Source organism: Ochotona curzoniae, unplaced genomic scaffold (genome assembly GCF_017591425.1).
Source record: "Ochotona curzoniae isolate NIBS_2020 unplaced genomic scaffold, NIBS_Ocur_1.0 contig_3190, whole genome shotgun sequence".
NCBI lineage: Eukaryota > Metazoa > Chordata > Mammalia > Lagomorpha > Ochotonidae > Ochotona > Ochotona curzoniae.
Window position 1 is genome coordinate 2,114,137 of NW_024465751.1, and position 17,940 is coordinate 2,132,076.

Here is a 17,940-nt window from a genome sequence, read left to right on the forward strand (position 1 = left end):
ACACTTCCTTCTGTTTTCCAATTATATCATGAAAACTTTAGAAATCTTTCACAATTTTCTTGAATATGACAAGGTATTTAGAATCAGACAATCAGAAATGTGCTTTCGGGACCCAGAAGCAGCACTGGCAGTATTAGAAGTGGCATGTGGTGACAGCACAGCCTCCTGCGGTCCTCCTCCAGGGAAAGGCAGGGATGAGGCTCATGGCCCACTGGGGTTGGGCTGGCAGAGGAGAAGACACACATTACTGTCTATCTTCACTGGCTGCAACGGGAGCCACCACCTCACGCATTTGGGAGACAAATCCAATGTTTATGAAGCTCTACTGTAGAATTAGGAGCTCAGCCCAAAAGGGCAGATATAAATAATAATCAATCCCACAGTGGTTTCAGAAGACCCAATTCTAGGCTCATCTTCCTGTTCTATCAAGCTTTATAGCATTCCCAAAGCTTTACATTCATAAGTGCTCCAATTCTAAACACAAAATTGGGAGACTGACAAATGGTCAGTGCAACATTTTACACAAAAGAATACCAAAATAAATATTTACATCTGCAATAATGACAGGGCTTCTGAGATACCTGCAGATAGAAAAACAAAATAAACCTATCTTAGAAATAACAAAACAATAAATTTAGGTTTATGAGGAGTCAAGAACTAATCTTACCATGTAGCAGTTTACAGAAAAGTGACTTATGCAAAATTAAACCAACATGATAATTCTTTGAATAAAATACTGTGCAGGGGTAGTGTTGTGGAGTACTGTATTAAGCTATCACCTTCAATGCCAGCATCCCATCTGGGCACCAGTTTGGGTGCTAGCTGCTCTACTTCTGGCCCAGCTCCTTGTTAATGTGCCTGGCAAAGCAATGGAGAATGGCCCAAATACTTGGGCCACTCTTCTCATGTGGAAAACCCAGATGAAGCACCTGTCTCCTGACTTCAGCCTGTCCCAGCCTTGGCATGTGCGTAACGAAGCAGCACATGAAAGATCATCCCATCTCTCTCTCTGTAACTCTGCTTTTCAATTAAATAAAATGAATCTTAAAAAAATTATATGTGGCAGTCCAGTGCATAACATAAAAAAAGAGAGCCATGTGAGATAAATAAAGAGAAGCAGAGTTCCGAACCAGGCCTGCTTGTAACTATTTTAAACACCAGCAATAAAGTGTGATTTCTTTAACCTCCCCAGCAGGTGAAGGACTGCAGGCAACTCTGGCTAAGAGACAAGCTCTGAGCTCTCTGTGGAATCCCAGGCTGTGAGAAAGCCAGCAACAGAGAAGAGTCCTTTATTCAGCGTTGAAAACCTCAGAAATAAACTGAAGAATTATTTAAAATAAGAGGTTTCAAAATAAAAATGCAGAGGTTCTTGATAGGTTATACTATCAGGAACATGACAGATAACTCATAGACAACAGACTCGAATCAGCATTAGACAATAGTAAAACTACAAAGACATACAGAGGGAATTAAGCGCAATCCTGACAACCTCTTAGCAGGAGGTCATATGCACAAAGTAGGGGGTGGACCCCAGAGTGGAACAGGTGGACAGGAGGAGGCTTGTATCAAAATCCTGGAGACTCCCGGATCCTCACCAAGGACTATCAATACAGGCGCCAAGGACTACATCCCAACTGCTAAGCAGACCACGGGAAATTGGAGTGCCTTCAGAGGCCAAGAGCTTTGAGGTCATCCACCCCCATTTGGGTCTACCACATGGGATGGAAGAAGCCCAAAACCTTCCTAACAGGATCCAGGGTCATTGGAACAACAGCCAGAAGCCCTGAGCGGTCTGCAGAAACACAGAAGCCCTGAGCGGTCTGCAGAAACAGAAGAACAGTAGGCTTTCTTCGTGACTAGGGAGAGGAGCTTCCTCTGGTCCTTACTTAGTTCCAACTTTGGATCCCCATCCTCTCTTGCAATGACCATCAGGATCGCTCCAGAGCCCCCCACCCCTAAACACAGACACACACACACACACACACACACACACACATTAGAATAGACAGAGAACAACAAGCAAAGCTCAGAACCAGACAGGAAAAAGTCACCATGGACTCACACATACCTTACTAGGTAGGACACAAAGATTAGTTACTCCTCACTAAGGTATTAAAGATTTCTCTGCACACCCCTCCTAAAACTGTTCTGCACCTAAACTGTTGACAAATGCCTTGTTAGAGTTATAAGCCAGTTTAGACTATCCTAAAATCTGCCAAGTTCAGCAAAATTAAGCTTCGACTCTATAAACTGCTAAATACTAAAATGAAAATAGACACGAGACAGCTGAATAGTACCCTATAGCCATTTTAAGGTGTATAGCAGCCTGTTCTGTGTATAAACTAAAAATTGAAATGTCAATGAAGTAGTCACAGGATGTGGTTAAGAACTTGCATTTTTTTAACATATTTGTTACTCAATAGCATGTCAATTAAATCCATAATGTTGTAAATTGTTGTTGACATTATGCTGTGGATTTTAATTGATCGGGATGATATTCTGCCAGCTCTGCCTTCATACTAGAGATGGTTTCCCCAAGAAACCATTGAATTTATCTGGACAATAAGATGCTGGACTCTATGCTTGCAATGAAAAAATATATATATATAAATGCAGAAGTGACATAAGATGTTATAACAAAAATTTAGGGCACTTGAAAATCAGACACACTCAGATTAGGTAGAGCTTGACATTGTAACAGCATGCCTGACCCCTCAGCAGCTGAGAGCCAGCCACTATTGTGAAACCTTACAGAAAGGATGGATAACAAACATGCGAGGAGCAAAGCACACGAATCACTTAGAATTTCGATACAAGTGACACAGGTTTTAACAATACTCAGTGAGAGTATGATCTAAATTCTATTACTTATCTCAAAAAGAAAAAAAAAGGTGACATAGAAACAAATGCTTTCCTACATTCAAATACTGAGCTCAAACATCTAATAATCTGAATTTCAGTAATTACCGTTCAAAACTGGGTATTTCCTTGAAGTAAGCAATTAAATGTGTCAACCACAATACCCATGATTCTCTTTTCCATCAAAAAATTCATATAGCCATCATATTAGCAACCTAAACTTCTCTTTTACACTTTCTCAGAAAATTATCTTAGTACTTTTACTTTCCCAAAAAGTACCTGTGAATGTTTCAAAACAAAAGTCACCTTGGAAAGCCTTCTCTCTACACCAGTACATTTCAACCATCAGGAGAGGCAACAAGAACTGCAGCTTGTCCCTCAAGGATCTTGGGTCTCATCTCCACAACCACAAAAGAAATTCTGAGAAAAACATAAACCTAATTTCTTGGCTAGGCCCAAAATTAGCCATGCTAAGATCTCCAGGCACAATTTAATACTTCAACACTTCACAAAACATATAAGCTGGGTAACACAACACTTTTAATTATACTAGTCCATTATTTAGTTGTAACATAATCATTAAGATATATGCATGTTAGAAGAATCAAGATGGAGGAATAAGGTAAGGGCACGTGAATCATTAGCCAGAGAATCATTAGTCAGGGTGAAGCAGAGAGGACACATTCTAGGGAGTCGGAGAGGACAGGCCGACGAGAGGAGCACCTGGAGACTGACAGACACGGGAAAGCAGCAGACACAATGGTGTGCTTTTGCAATGGCGAATGCCCCAGTGGTAGTCAGTGAGTGGTGATCTGAGCGCCACCTGCAGCCAGGTGGGAACTGGACCTCATCAGGACTCAGCAAGTGAACCCAGGCAAACATCTGCCTGTCCTGCTGATTTGTTTGATTCGATCAGGAGCAGAAACAGAACAGCAGAAACCAAACTGGCAGCATGGGAACAGGGTGGATTTCACAGTTCACTCAACAGAGCCACATTAGGTGTCATTTTGAATAGAGAGGCAAAGGTTATTGGACAGGACTGCACATGCACTAAGCTGGGAGCAAACTCTATTCTTTCTCAGTTTATTGCACCAGCATGGCAAACCACAGCTTCTACCCAAAATAAGTGCAGGCAGTCCCTGGACCTAATGGCCAGCAGATCAAGAACTCCACCAGTGGCACATCAGGCATTAGTGTGCAGTGTAGAAAAGGCTGTGAGATCAGAGGGACAACAGTGAGCTGTACATGTGCTGAGCTGGGAGCCAACTCACTTCCAGCTCAGTTCAATGCACTGGTCCAACAGGGAAAAAAATACTGACTTTGGCATCCTACAGGTCAAAATAGGTCGAGGTGGCTCTCAGACCTAGCGACCAACAGATTCTGGCAAGATCAACGCCACTAACAACCTCGTTATTTAGGACACCTGGTGTCTCCCTAACCATGGGGACTGCTCCAACTGGAAGTGTGGGAAAAGTTGTACAGATAACAGTTCAGCCTCAGCATGAGAGTGGTGAGCTACAGAGAACATGGTGGAAGCCTAACACAAGGGAGTGGTACTAGTGACTGCAAACAAAGAACCAGGTATCAACCACAATAAGCAAAATCAAACTGTAGACCTGTGGGTGACACAACTTAAAAATCTGCCCTAAGAAGAAGAATCTGATAACAAGAATAGCAATGACCAAGAGCAAAAGAAGAGACAGAGGCACATGAATTTTACTGAAGACACGACTGCAAAGGAGCAGAGGCCTTTGCCAATCTCAGAGTTAACTGAGGAAGACATCGAGAAAATGGGGGATATAAAATTTAGAAAACTCATTATAAGCTTTGTTATCAACAATAAGAAGCACATATAGGAGTTGAAGGAATTTAAGGAGTAAGTCACAAAGGGAATAGCAACACTGAAACAAAATCAAGCCAAATGAATTAGCAGGTATGCATCTCTACTTACAGACCAAAGATGGACTCCCAAATGAAACTGTTAAATTTATCTTGACAATAGGATGCTGGACTCTCTGCCATTGTCTATGTCAACAATGATGGACTTATGACTGTTTACGAAGAACTATACTATTGTAATAATAGAGGGGAAATCAGTGGGGGTGGGGATTTGATGATTGGGTGAGAGAACTCTCAGAGCCTATGGAATTGTATCATATAATAATGGTAATAATAATAACAAAGAAAAAATATATATTCATTTTAAGGCAAATATATCTTCCTTCATTTAAAATGATTTGGTCAGTGGATATCCATCGCTGTAACTACATTCTTAACTACTCAGTACAGTGGCAAAATCAACATTGTTAAGGGAGTGCATAAGTTCTTCACCACAAAAATTATCTCAACAATAAGTGATAATTTACAAATATTATGAGAAAAGGGGAAAGATAAATTATCTTAAGAAAGAATAGGGGTTGGAAAGAGCTAAACAAAATGGATCAGATATGAGAATCTACAAAACATGTTTAAAACATAAATGTTTGTACTTTGGAAAAAAATTTTTAATAAACAAGATGTTGCCAACACTATCATGTGCAAACTGACTTCAACTTTTATAGATAAAATGGTATTATAGACAATGATACACTTATCAACGACAATAACTTATTTTTTAAAACTTTAGGAAAGAATGTGAAGGCAGCAAATTTAAAAAATAAAGTCTGTTTCCTAAGTTACTTCAATGATTTTATTTCATGAAACTCTGCCACCAGAATCGAGAAAGCTCTATTTTGCTTTTTCATTTAAGAATTGATATAGTGGTTTTCTAAAGAAGCTCCTAAACGTAACTTCTTTATGCTTCCTTCCATTTCTACTTCCGAACTGACTCCTGTCTCCCCTCCCTCCTTCACCCCTGAATTCCAAGGAAGTTGTCTGCTTTTCTGGGAAGTATTACAGGAATTCATTGGATCAGGTTAAAACTACAAAACGTCTAAATAAAACAATACAATCATATTAGGAAAATACACATCAACATTCTATTGGGTTTAAAATATCAATTCAATAAAAGATGTCCAAACATCATATTAACAATAAATATCACAAAATCATGTGAAAATTGTATTTTAAGATTAACTGATTTTACAAATTCAACTCCTCAAATAACTTCAAAGCAAACTGCATTCATAGGGCAATTCTGTCCCCAAATATAAATTATACTTCAGATGCAGGTATTCAGTGTACATTTCTTGTTTGAGTTACTTATTTCACAGGCAGAGTGACCAGACACACAAAACACACACACACACGTAGACTTCTATCTGATGATTCATGCCTCATGACCTCCAAGGTCAGGTGTTGGGGCTGGGCTGAAGCCACAAGCCCAGAACTGTATCTGGTCTCCCACATGGTCGATGGAGCCAAGCGCTCAGCTGCCACTGCCCACACACGTGCAGGACTGGACTGGAACCGGGCAGCTAAGACTCCAAACGCAATTCTGATCATGGATGGCAATTAGCACTTTTTGGCTTCAAAAGAAAGAATTTTCATAATTAGACCTGGCTCCAATTATTTCAATTCAGTGGAAAGAAAGACTTAAGATACAGAGAAATGAATAATAGATTAAGGGGACAAGGTACAAAGTTGGTCCAAGGAATACGACAATAAACTGGTCACACAGATCACTTAAAACAGAGAAACTCAATTTTCCATAAATATTATATAAAAGTACATACAAAAAGAAATTGAATAAGAACTAAAATGACGTAGCTATGCATCAAAATCCTCCTATCCAGTAGCATCCTAGTTAATTATCCATCCTGTCTTTGGTTTTACCTGCTGCTGGCATTCCTCTTCCATCACCGCCTGCTTTGGAAGGATTGGTAAGCATCTGGGCATCCTCCTTTTCTGCTTTGGGACCCTCCTTACGGTAAGAGGAATCTGGGGCGAGTGTTGCCGAAACTTCGCAACTACGACTCAGATCAAGAGGAAGACAGGATCCCAGTTTCTCAAGTGGCAAATGTGAACCATCAGGCACTACACAAAATAAAGAACACAATACAATATTAATACAGCTAAACTGGGTCAGTGGCAGGAGGATTCAAGTTTATGTTTAAACATTGCCAGGTACAAAGGCAGCACAAAACATGTAGAACAAAGTGTTTCTAAGTACCAAAGAGTTAAGGGGGAAAAGTCAGAAATCACTTAATATTCTAACAATCTTTAACTCTTGGCTTTTTCTTTATCTTCTTTTTCGTTTCTATAGGCAATCAATATACATTACCCTGTGGTACTGAAGATTCCTGCTGGTTCTGAGAACTGACAGAGAACACTTTCCCATCAGGGGCTGGAGAGGGAGAAGAGAGCTTTTCTACAGACTCATCAGGCATGGGCAAGGTGGCTAAACGCTGAGATCTTCTTCTCCGCTCGCTATGCTTGAAAGGTCTAGGGGGGTTCACAGGCTGTGGAGGACCTAGAAAAAGATCTTCAATGTTCACGAAGCAGATACATACCAGCGTCATCTTAAACTATTTAAGGAAACAAATGGGCAAAATGATTCATATTCTGTCCTCAAGACATCCACAAGGAATGGCATCTTCCAAAGGTAATCAAAGGCAACAATTGTGCCTTATTTAGAATTAACCAAAATTAGTATATAATCTTAAACCTATCAGAACTAAAAAAAAAACTGAACATTAATTTCTACCAGCTCCCCCCAAATATAGACTAAGTTTAAATTTAAAATTGCACTTTGATGTGTAAATTAACATTTTTCCTTTGGGAAAAGTTTCATTGTAGAAGATAAAGAAAATTTTAAATACATGTATTTCCTTTTTGATACATTACAAATTTAAATATCTGAACAAAAATAGTCAGGGGGCACAGGTATAAAAATCTTACAGTATATAATTAGTGCTATACTTACTTGCCAAAGTAAAACTAATGTAAATCATCCTCCTTCCCCAAATGGACTTTTTGAAAATGTACATCAGGACCTGATTCATTAAAAAAAACTGAACACAAACAACTTCATGCAGTTGTTGTGGGTAAATCATGATTTAGTAGAGGTTGATGCAATTTTTGGTCTTCTATATATTTTTTGTTTATTTAATAAGTGAGTCATTTAAGCATCTTCTAATGATTAACATTTTTTAATACTTTTTGTACATGTCATCAGAAATATTTGACCACTAAAAAAATGTAGCATTAGATCAATATATTCATGTTAATTTAGAAAGTGTTTGAAAGAGGTTGAAATCTGGGTATTTAAAATAGCAATTTTAAAACAGTCAAAATGAAGAGACATGGTGGTAAGTGGAAAAAATGGATAAAATTATTATAAATATTGTAGCTATAACAGCAACATACCAAAAATGGAAAATAAAATGTTTATCAGTGTTGACATTCTAGTGATTACTAATGATATTATTTCATCATAAATGTCATGAAATGACACATATGTGCAAACAACTGTATTCTTCTTCCATTCTCTTTAGCTACCTATTTTAAAAATGTTAAAAACTGCCCAAATTTTAAAATACGGTTAGTAGAAACTATGGCAACTGAATGGAAAGTGGGCTAGTAGGCTTGATTGACAAAAGTTCTCGCCATGGCAACATTTTCAATAATTCTGAATGATGTTAATTTGAGATACGAACCATGTCCTATTCATTCATTCATCGTGTTCCTATTACTAATTCATTTGCTGTATAAAGAGAAAAATGAAGGCAATCTTCGAGCAGTGACTTCCAGGTAACTTTTTCCTATGCGTAAAACTTAGGATAGTAAGCTAGTATGATAAACTGGGGCAACATGAATCGATACATATATATATAATCAGTATGCTCAAACCATGTTAAAAGGCTATTTTTAAAAAGACTAACTCTTGCAAGGTTAATAGTACTGAAGCAATGTCTTTACTAAGACTACACACAAGTCTGCCCTGTGAACACTGGCACAAGAAAGAGGATTACAGAGAAGTGGATAGTAAATGTATCCATCGGAATGTTAGAAGCAAAAATGGATTTTTGATACACGTTTCCGTTTTGCAGTTTGTTTGCTTGTTTTTGTAATGAATCAGGCCTGTCATTGCACTCGGATCGTATCAGTTCAGGACCATCAACAACGGTGACGTCTGTGTAAGGTTTCTCACCCAGCAGTACAGTTTCTGAACGATAAATCAGTAAGAAAATGCAGATGGTTTCTGCCCTTGAAATCGTTTCAAGCCTTCACTATGGCAGCAGCCACCTCTGAGTTTTTAAAAAGCAACTTCATAAAAATACAATATTAACTACAATCAAACTGTTTTTAATGTATCTTATAGGATAAGTAACTATTTTTTAAAAATCTGTGCTCACTAGTTTTATTTATCACTGAAGAAGAAAGCTGAGATACAAGCGTCAAATCCTCGATTTGTATTAATTCTGGGGACAGTGGTGATTTAGGGGCTTTTGTACACCCAGAAGAATCTCCAGATGCATGTTTGCATTTCTTGCTGCGAGCCTTCCCTGAAGACAAAGTTGAGGATAACAGTGCAGGTTTCTGAGTGTTGGCAGAACTGCTAATGTCAGCTTCATTTTTTTTCTGACTTTGAGGTTTAGGTGAAATCGCCTGAATAAATAATAAAAAATTGATATTTTTATTTTGGTTTCTTCATTTTTGTTGTCTTCTATTTTTGATTGTTAAGCAACTTTAGTATCCAAAAACATTGTTAAGCAACATATAACATTTCTATTACAAATGAAAAACCAAAAAGAACCCCACAAATTATTAACTAAAAGTTGAATAGGCTGTCTTTAAAGAGATGCTGTCAACTTTCAGACCTCGTCTGTTTGTAAGGCGTTACTCATAACAGTCTTATAACAGAAAACGTTATATCTTATAGGACAAATATCTCAGTATTCAGTTAGTATATACCTCTTTGGAACTGTAATTGCCAATGATATTAATAACAATCAGGCTAATACAGGAGCATTTTTATGTTTTACGAAATACACTTAGATTTCCTCAAGCTGAACACCAAGTTCAAAGCTGACAGTTTCCCTTTAAAGAAAGATCTTAACAGGAAAACAATGACCAAATTAACAGAACATTATCTTTAACTCCTTTTAGTGCTGAAAGCTAGAGTTTCATTCGCAAAATGCATCATGAAATCAGAGCCCCAGCAAAATAGAGTTAAAAGACTAAAAACAATACAAAACAAGCAACGAAAAAGAAACAACCAAAGAGATAAAGTGTAAGTTAAAAACATTGGATTTAAAACAAAATACGTCGCATTCTTAGATGAGAGTTTTTACCTTCTTCCTGAAAACTGATACTTTTAAAAAAAAATTGGAACTTTGTCAGTTCTTTCATAAAGAATATTTTTATTCATTTGGCAGTAAAATTTCCTACTTATGTAAGAGTATGTGTGAATGTGTACTGTTCAAAGACAATGGCAGCACCGGATGGACTTTCAACCTGCGTTCCTGAACTTCCTATACAGCCTCATTTTCTAATAGACACTTACAGCAGAGCAAAATATGCAAGACTCCTATTTTCCAAAGTATACTAAGAGCCAGAACCATGAACAAACTTGTTTCCAAGAATCCTTTTGACTTCCTTCTCTTTGGTGAGGAATGACCTTCAGGTCTGTGGTGTGTGTTCTGTTGTTTTCCGGACTACGAATGCCCAATGCCTGGGAACCAGATCCATCACTCTGTTCCCACTACAATACAAGGCACTCCCATTCTGGTGGGGAAAGTGTACACGTGATAGTAGGTAGGGCATGTCTGAATGCTTTATAAGCAGCATACTGAACATAGCACATACAAGGCACAATGTCACACTGACTCAGGTGTCATAACTAGTGCTGAATTTACTCATTACGCATGTGTATATGTGCATATTAGTCACCTGAAAAAGTATTCCATAGAGGGAAAGCACTTTTAAGCTTATCACCAAAGGTGTTGCCAGAAAAGTAATTAGAGCCATTACTTGTAAATAAACAATTTTATTGTTCTTCACAAATGTGAAAGACATCGCTACAGCATCCATTACTCTCAAGTTACAAAGTTTTAAAACAAGTTAAACTTAAATTAGTATCTTGATAAGATGCTTAACTTCTAAACAGGACAAATTAACATTTTTTAAAAACTTGTTAAATTATTAAGCATCAAATGCAAGTTTTATCCCAAAGTAAATATAACATGACAATTCCCTAATACAATTAAATAATCTATTATTAATAATCTAAAATGGGGGTTCAAGACCACAGATTTTAAGTTTTTTAAATGTATAAATAAATCCATTAGTACATGAAGTTTTGGCTACATGCCTGTTATTAATCTGTCATGAGTGACATTTTAACTCAGGACAACAGAGGTTAATGACAATCAATACCTCTTTTAGATTTATTGTTGAAACAAACAGATATAATTAAGAGTTTTATAACTCGGCTTTTTAGCGCTGAAGCAATGCTAAAACATAATATAAAAATTAAGGGTTTGGTTACAAAACATTTTCACACTGAAATCAACCTGAATGACAAAAAAAATGGAGGAACAACATGATGTTCCTGAAAAATCTTAATTAATTTACAAAGTTCTCATTAACAATTATTGGTCTCTTTGTTACAAAACTGGCAAGGACTCAAAACTTCTAATTATACAAACAGAAATAGCCGAGTTATTCAATTTCCTTTTCTTCTTTTTTTAACCCAAATTTTCCAAATATTTTCTGTACTTTTCTCTGAAATGGATACTACTTCACACACTAACTTCCACATATATAAATAATTCTCATAATCACATTCAGCTCAGCAGGATTGTGCGTAATCCAAGATTGACATTGTAATGAATTTTCCAGAAACATTCTAATACCCAAGTCCCTGATTTATTATGTTCTGAGAATACCATAAACAGTGGTGAATATACAAAATAGTTATTATCTGGGATGTTAAATATAGTAGTACACAGAAAAAAAGTCATTTAAAATTCAGTTGATATACCAACAGTAACGGCAAAGACTTAACTGTTTATGATCACAGAAAATCAGAAGATACGATGCATTGACATGTTAATCGATTTTAAAGACCATCGATATAATAAAACAATGGAGGCACCAAAACAACACACTATTTTCAAATCAGGCCAAAAATAACCCTGAAAAACTCAATACAATATCAATTAAATTTGGACTATTCTTTCAAATGCATATAGAGAAGAGCAAAAGGTATTTATTTTAAAGTCTTCTTTATTAGGTTACTAATAAAGAAAAGTAAAAGAATACAAAACAGATATATTAAAACTACATTAAGGCTCAGATTTTAAAACAAGAGAACCAAGGATATTCAGTTATGGCTATTATCGTGTTCTTGTAGTCTTAAGAAGTTCAGCCCTTAAGAGAATGGAAAAGCATGCACGGTCCATATGTACAGGAGTTGTGGGACTAGGAAGGTGGCCAAGGCAAAATCCAGCAACGGCCACCTTCCCTTTAAATTCCTCTAGTAGGTGGCTTAAAGACAGACCCTTCAAAGTTTTTTAAAATTCTTTTTTGTAGTTATTAAAATATACATCCTAGCAAAAGTGTATGGCTCATTGATCAATTCATAAAACATATAGTCTAACAATACCAATTATTACAATATAAAAGAAACTTCTTAGAAAAGAAGCTTTGTTAGATGTTGGAAAAACCCTGTTCTAACTCACAAGTGAGAAGTATTTGTGTAAGGGTCTCAGTGTAAGCCAGTTAAAGGGGATCCAGCTGGAAGCTTATACCCCCAGGTGCCTGCCTCCACCAGGCCTTCAAACTTAAAGATGACAGCTTTTAAAGCCAGTCTGTTGAAAACAAATGCTAACCAAGTCTGCAATTGATCTGCACATTTCAGAGAAGGCAAAGTTAAAAACGTATCATCAAGTAATTAGCTTTTTATTCCCATATCTGATCATGAGGTCAATTTCAATTGCATCGGTACTACAGCTTCATGGTCATTCCAGTGGGAACCTTGAAAAAAAATCAAATGCTACCATTTCATACCTGCTCCAGCATTGGAGCTGTTTCACTGTAGTCTTCCTTTTTTTCAGCACCATCCACCCCAACAGCTTTGGATGCCAACAAACCTTGAGAAAAATTGCACAGAAATTGCTCATTAGAAAAAAAACCTGATTTTCACAACTTTCCAAAAATTTGAGCAGTTGAAATCTCTCACATTTTTAATATATAGGGTAAACATTAATTAAATATTCCCAAATGTTTTCACTTTTCAAATTATAAACAACCCTTAGAAGAAATCAAGGGACAAAATCAAAACTTCAGAAGTCTTTACAAAGTTGTGTGGGTTTTTAAATAATATACTTAATTATGTTCCTTAAGAAACATATACATTTATTTTGTAAAAATGTAAAATTCTATGCCTTAATGCTAAGAAAATTTAGAATGTTAAATTCTAAATTTAACTTAAAGTTAAAATATGAGCTGTCTATATAACCGAAAGAAAACACAGAATATTAAAGGTTGGCTAAATCCTTGAAGCATCCAGAATATAAACAAGAATTTTGTGACATTATTAGTAGCTAACTATATTCTCACTGTTTTTAATTTCACCTAAGTTTCTCCACCCAAGGCTTGTGTATTTATCTCCAAAACATGGACAGAGTTTTTCAGTGCGAGGAGGGAAAAGTGTGGATCCCTCCTAGAACAAACGAACCTAAACTACAGTTTCATTCTACAAAATGGGAAAAAAGTGCCAGTTTCCCCAGTGTATACCAATGATCAACTTTAAAGGACAGAATATTTCTCTTAAATACATACAACTAATTTCACAAGACATTAAAACTCTGTTTCAATTAATAAACTGAAGGCATTTACTTGCTATAAACTATTCATTAAGGCCATCAGCTACCGTCCCAGGATCACAAACCTTAGGGCAATGAGTATTCCTTTCTATGGTCACCTAGCACATAAAAACCCATTAAAAATTTACATGCCACTTCAAGAGTGGCTATGCAAAAACTAAAGAAAGCATGCTTACCAACTAAAAATATATGAAAGAAGCAATACCTGATTTATTACTCAACCTGTTCACAACATATTTAATAGGAAAAGTGTTGAACAAATACTACATAAGGTAGAACTATCTGTCCAGAAAGCAACTTGTCTTGCCTTTTCCCCAAAGTTATTAGGAGATGTAGGTAGGAATTACATACAAAATTAAAATCCTAAAATAACAGTGGCACAAAATGTTAACTTAAGCAAAAGACACCTGGGAAAGCTGAATATCTAGTACTGAGATTATTATTTAATGAAGGTTAAGGCTAAATACAAAACAATGATTTTAAAAAGTCAATGTTATACATCAAAGCCGTAGAGTACAATGAAAAATGAAAAGTGAGAACTAGGAAAAACACATGCACAGGATACTTTAAAGATTTCATCAAACGTTAAGCATAACTTAATGTTTACTTTCCAGAAACTTTTTGAAGTTCACACCTAGGTGGAAGCTCTGACAACAGCCATGCTTTTATCATTCTCTATACATACACCAGCTTGAGATTAGTCGTAAGGGATTTGGGATGGAAATAGGCAGAGTGAACCAATATGTGAATTAAACTTAACCAGTATCTCATCTGTTAATCTCATGCTGAAACCATTCAAACTACAACAGACTGCACAGCTGCACACCACCACGATCCTAGCACCACCCACGTGGAAGTGAAGGGACTAAAAGCAACACATGGCTGAGCTCAATAATGTTAACAGAGCTCATAATATCAGAGTTAAACAGCTGTTCTATTATTATAGCCCCTTTTTTATGACTTAACATGAAATTCATTGTGCAGAGGCAAGTCTGAGTTTTAACCACTGAAGACGATCTTAAAGTCTCTATAGTCTTTTCCTGACATAGTTCTCAAGAAGAAATTAGAGGCAGATGAAGAGAAATGCATCATAAGAATTTACTTCTAAGTAAATAAACGGGGAAAGATCACCAAGGTCGATTTCATACTCTTAGATGTTTTTGTTTTTGCTTCTGCCAAATGCTCTTAGCTGCAAGTCCCAGAGCAAAGTGAGGAGTTGGTCCCTCTGGATAAGGCACAGGACAATGCTACCGAGGTGGCATTGTAACTCCACGCACTTTTCAAGACCTGCACAGATAATGCATCATCGTGGCCACAAGCTGTTTCCTTTCTCACATCTTTATGTTGAGTTTGAATTGCCAGGTAAAACATGTAAACAGATACATTTCAGAGTTCACACACTGAAACTAACAAGGTAACTGGGACTGAAGGGGGAAATATGGTGCTGGTCAGTGGAGAGTTGCAAGGTATCAGTCCACCTCTGTTGTCCTCCAACTTGGCTCCTCCACCAGTGCTGCTTCAATCTTTGAATCCACACAGCTAGAAGCACTTTTCTACTTCTGCCCAGACAGCTCTCAGCTCCATATTTTAAGGCAAAACAGAAGTATTGAGTTGCCATCTGAGCAATCACATAGAGGAAATTCTGATTTTCTTCAAGGCTTACTGTTTCTGAAGAAAAGGCATAATAAATGAATTGGTTTTGAAATATCTTCTGTCCTGGTACCAAATGTATCCTTTATCATAGAAGGCTATGAAGGCAACATAAACAAATGAAAAGAAACTGTTTCTATTTGCTGAAATCACACGTGGTCACTTGGTTGGATGCCATGTAAAGGGAGCTGGAACAGTTCGGTGGAATGCAACCACAGGGTTCTGGAGGCAAACTCAGGAGGTTCGCTCTTCTGAGAAAATGGTCAAAATGTGTAACTTACATTTCTTCCTACATCTGCCAATGAAACCACACTTCTTCAAATAATTGAATAAATGTCAACAGTTTATACAGCTTTATTAGTCCAAAGGTACTAAAAACCATTTGTCCTTAAAATAAGAACATAAAGTTGAATCATTAAAGTATATCAACTATACTTTTAGCATACAAAAAAATCTTTGTACATTCATAACTTATAATCCTGAAGGTGAACAAGACGGAGGAGCCAGAGCCTTGCTGCATTGGCCCCTTTGTAATAAGACAATTCCTTCTTCTATGAAAGAAATAAAGAAAATAGGAAAAGAAATAAAGAAGTATTTTTAACATGAGGAATGAACAGAGTCAGGAAGTCAATTTAATTCAGATATTCATTTTTCCAATTATACATTGTTGTATTCCTAAGTATAAAATGTTTGTATAAAAATACTCAGAATAGATACTCCATTTGTTATGGGAACTACTTTTACCAGCAAGGTTCCAAACCTCTGAGTCTGTAGCATTATCAATCCTCACAACACCCTGTGAGGTAGGTACATGTGGCAGGTTTCACATCTTACAACAGAAAAGCTGACAATGTTAGAAGACACTGAAGAACCGAAAGAAATTCTCTTTCTCATTAACCAGTTCATTATACTACACTAAAGATATTCTTTACGTTATTAAATATAATTGGAATTTAAGCCCTTCAATCCCCCCAAAAGGAATCATTGTGGTTTACCAGTAATCTTGTTCAGTCGTGCTCTCTTTGCCTGAAATGAGTTGCCTTGATTATTTTTCCTCTTGTTTGATAACATGCTCTCTGGCTGCGGAAAGATCATCTTTGGAACGTTCTCTACATGAAGGCCTACTTTTAACAGAACACATATATGAGAGTTCAGCTAGAATCCAAAATGGAAATGCAGTATTTCTTTTGTAAAAACATCAAAACAGTCAATATACTTTGCACATTGACCTTTTAAATTTAGTATTTGATGAGAACTTTAGAAAACACAAATTCCTCTATACTGAAAGATTTTCATGTGTAAGAAATAACTAGTAAGCAGTTGTTATTTAAGCAAAAAAGGAAAAAAATATTTTGCCTTTTTTTATATTGCACATTGCATATATTAATAATTAAAAGGTCAAGGAGAAAACTATAACCAAAATTGCACCACCAATAATACTGAGAGCATCTCATATCAAGTACCACATGATATCCTTAATGTTCAAATCTCTCTGTGAAGAATGCCACCCTTGTCGTATTGCGATGTTTTGGGGGGACCTCATAACTACAGGTACTACAGGATTCAGTGCTTCCTCACTACCCAAGTCTTCAGATATCATAATAAAGAAACGTAAGAACATATATTGTACCAAATGTCTCATTAGACGCAGGCAACTCTTCCTTCTTCTCAACTTCCGGTGTGGCTATACAAGCAGATGCTTCCTCTCTCTTTGAAGGTACTTTAAACCATTTTCTCTCATCTTTCTCTTTATCTTTATTGCTGTTAGCGCTGGTTCGAGGTTTACCCCCTGGTTTATTCTTGGCTGCGGCTGCAGCAGCTGCTTTGACTAAAGCTATCCAGTCCTCCAAAGAAAAAACACAAGACATGTTAAGCATTAAAAACTGATCAATGTATTATGAATGAATAAAATTATGTATCAGATTTTCAAGCTACTTTTAAAGAAGCACAAAACATCTGATTAACTACATTTGCATGGTAAATCATTATCATACAGTATTCAACTTTATTGGGGAATTGTTTAGTCATACTGTACAACCATCCAAAAACCAGAAAAATATTCAGTAACAAATATTCTTTTGACTTATTTTTACCAGAAACAAAATGTAAAGTAACAGAGAAAACCTATGGCAAATGTGGATGATTACATGACATGCTACCCTAGTCTTTTAAGGCTTAAGTGCTGTAATGCTCTGGTTTTCCATAGCACAATGAATCAAAAAAAAAAAAATACTTACTTCACACTTCCACAAAACATAAAATAAACATACTCCAATAGACAAATTACTACGCTTTATGACAATGTACCATTCAAACTATAGTAATTTCATAAAACATCAAGGCACACGTTTATTACATTCTAAACCTGCTGAAATCTGGATACTATCACAACAGCTGAATATTCTGAAGAAAAGAGAAGGGCTCCACAACTCGACCACAGCAAAGCACACAACATATTCTTCAACTCATTTCGCCTGCCCTACAATTTCCTGGGTCAGTATTATTTACTGTAGCTTTGAGTTTGAATACTTCTTTTTCTGTTGTTAACTGCTCAGTTTTCTGCTGAATACACTTTACTAGTTTGCCTCTCACTCAAAAGGTTTATTATGAAATAATAACCAACAAGTGGAAAGTTATGGCAACATGTTAACTTCCACAA

The 17,940-nt window shown here is 36.5% G+C and overlaps 1 protein-coding gene across 3 annotated transcripts in view; it reads right to left on the minus strand.

Annotated features, from left to right (window-relative positions):
- PHF20L1 (PHD finger protein 20 like 1) overlaps positions 1–17,940 on the minus strand; it is a 69,263-nt gene that overhangs the window by 22,314 nt on the left and 29,009 nt on the right. For 2 of the 3 annotated variants that reach the window (XM_040979257.1, XM_040979258.1), the window contains 6 exons: positions 16,912–17,125; positions 16,277–16,402; positions 12,814–12,896; positions 9,156–9,408; positions 7,082–7,270; positions 6,634–6,834 (listed from right to left, as the gene is read on the minus strand). In XM_040979257.1, the coding sequence (XP_040835191.1) occupies positions 6,634–6,834; positions 7,082–7,270; positions 9,156–9,408; positions 12,814–12,896; positions 16,277–16,402; positions 16,912–17,125 (1,066 nt within the window). Of the gene's footprint in view, positions 1–6,633; positions 6,835–7,081; positions 7,271–9,155; positions 9,409–10,773; positions 12,897–16,276; positions 16,403–16,911; positions 17,126–17,940 lie in introns of those variants that run through there. The other variant, XM_040979260.1, reaches the window with a different exon arrangement.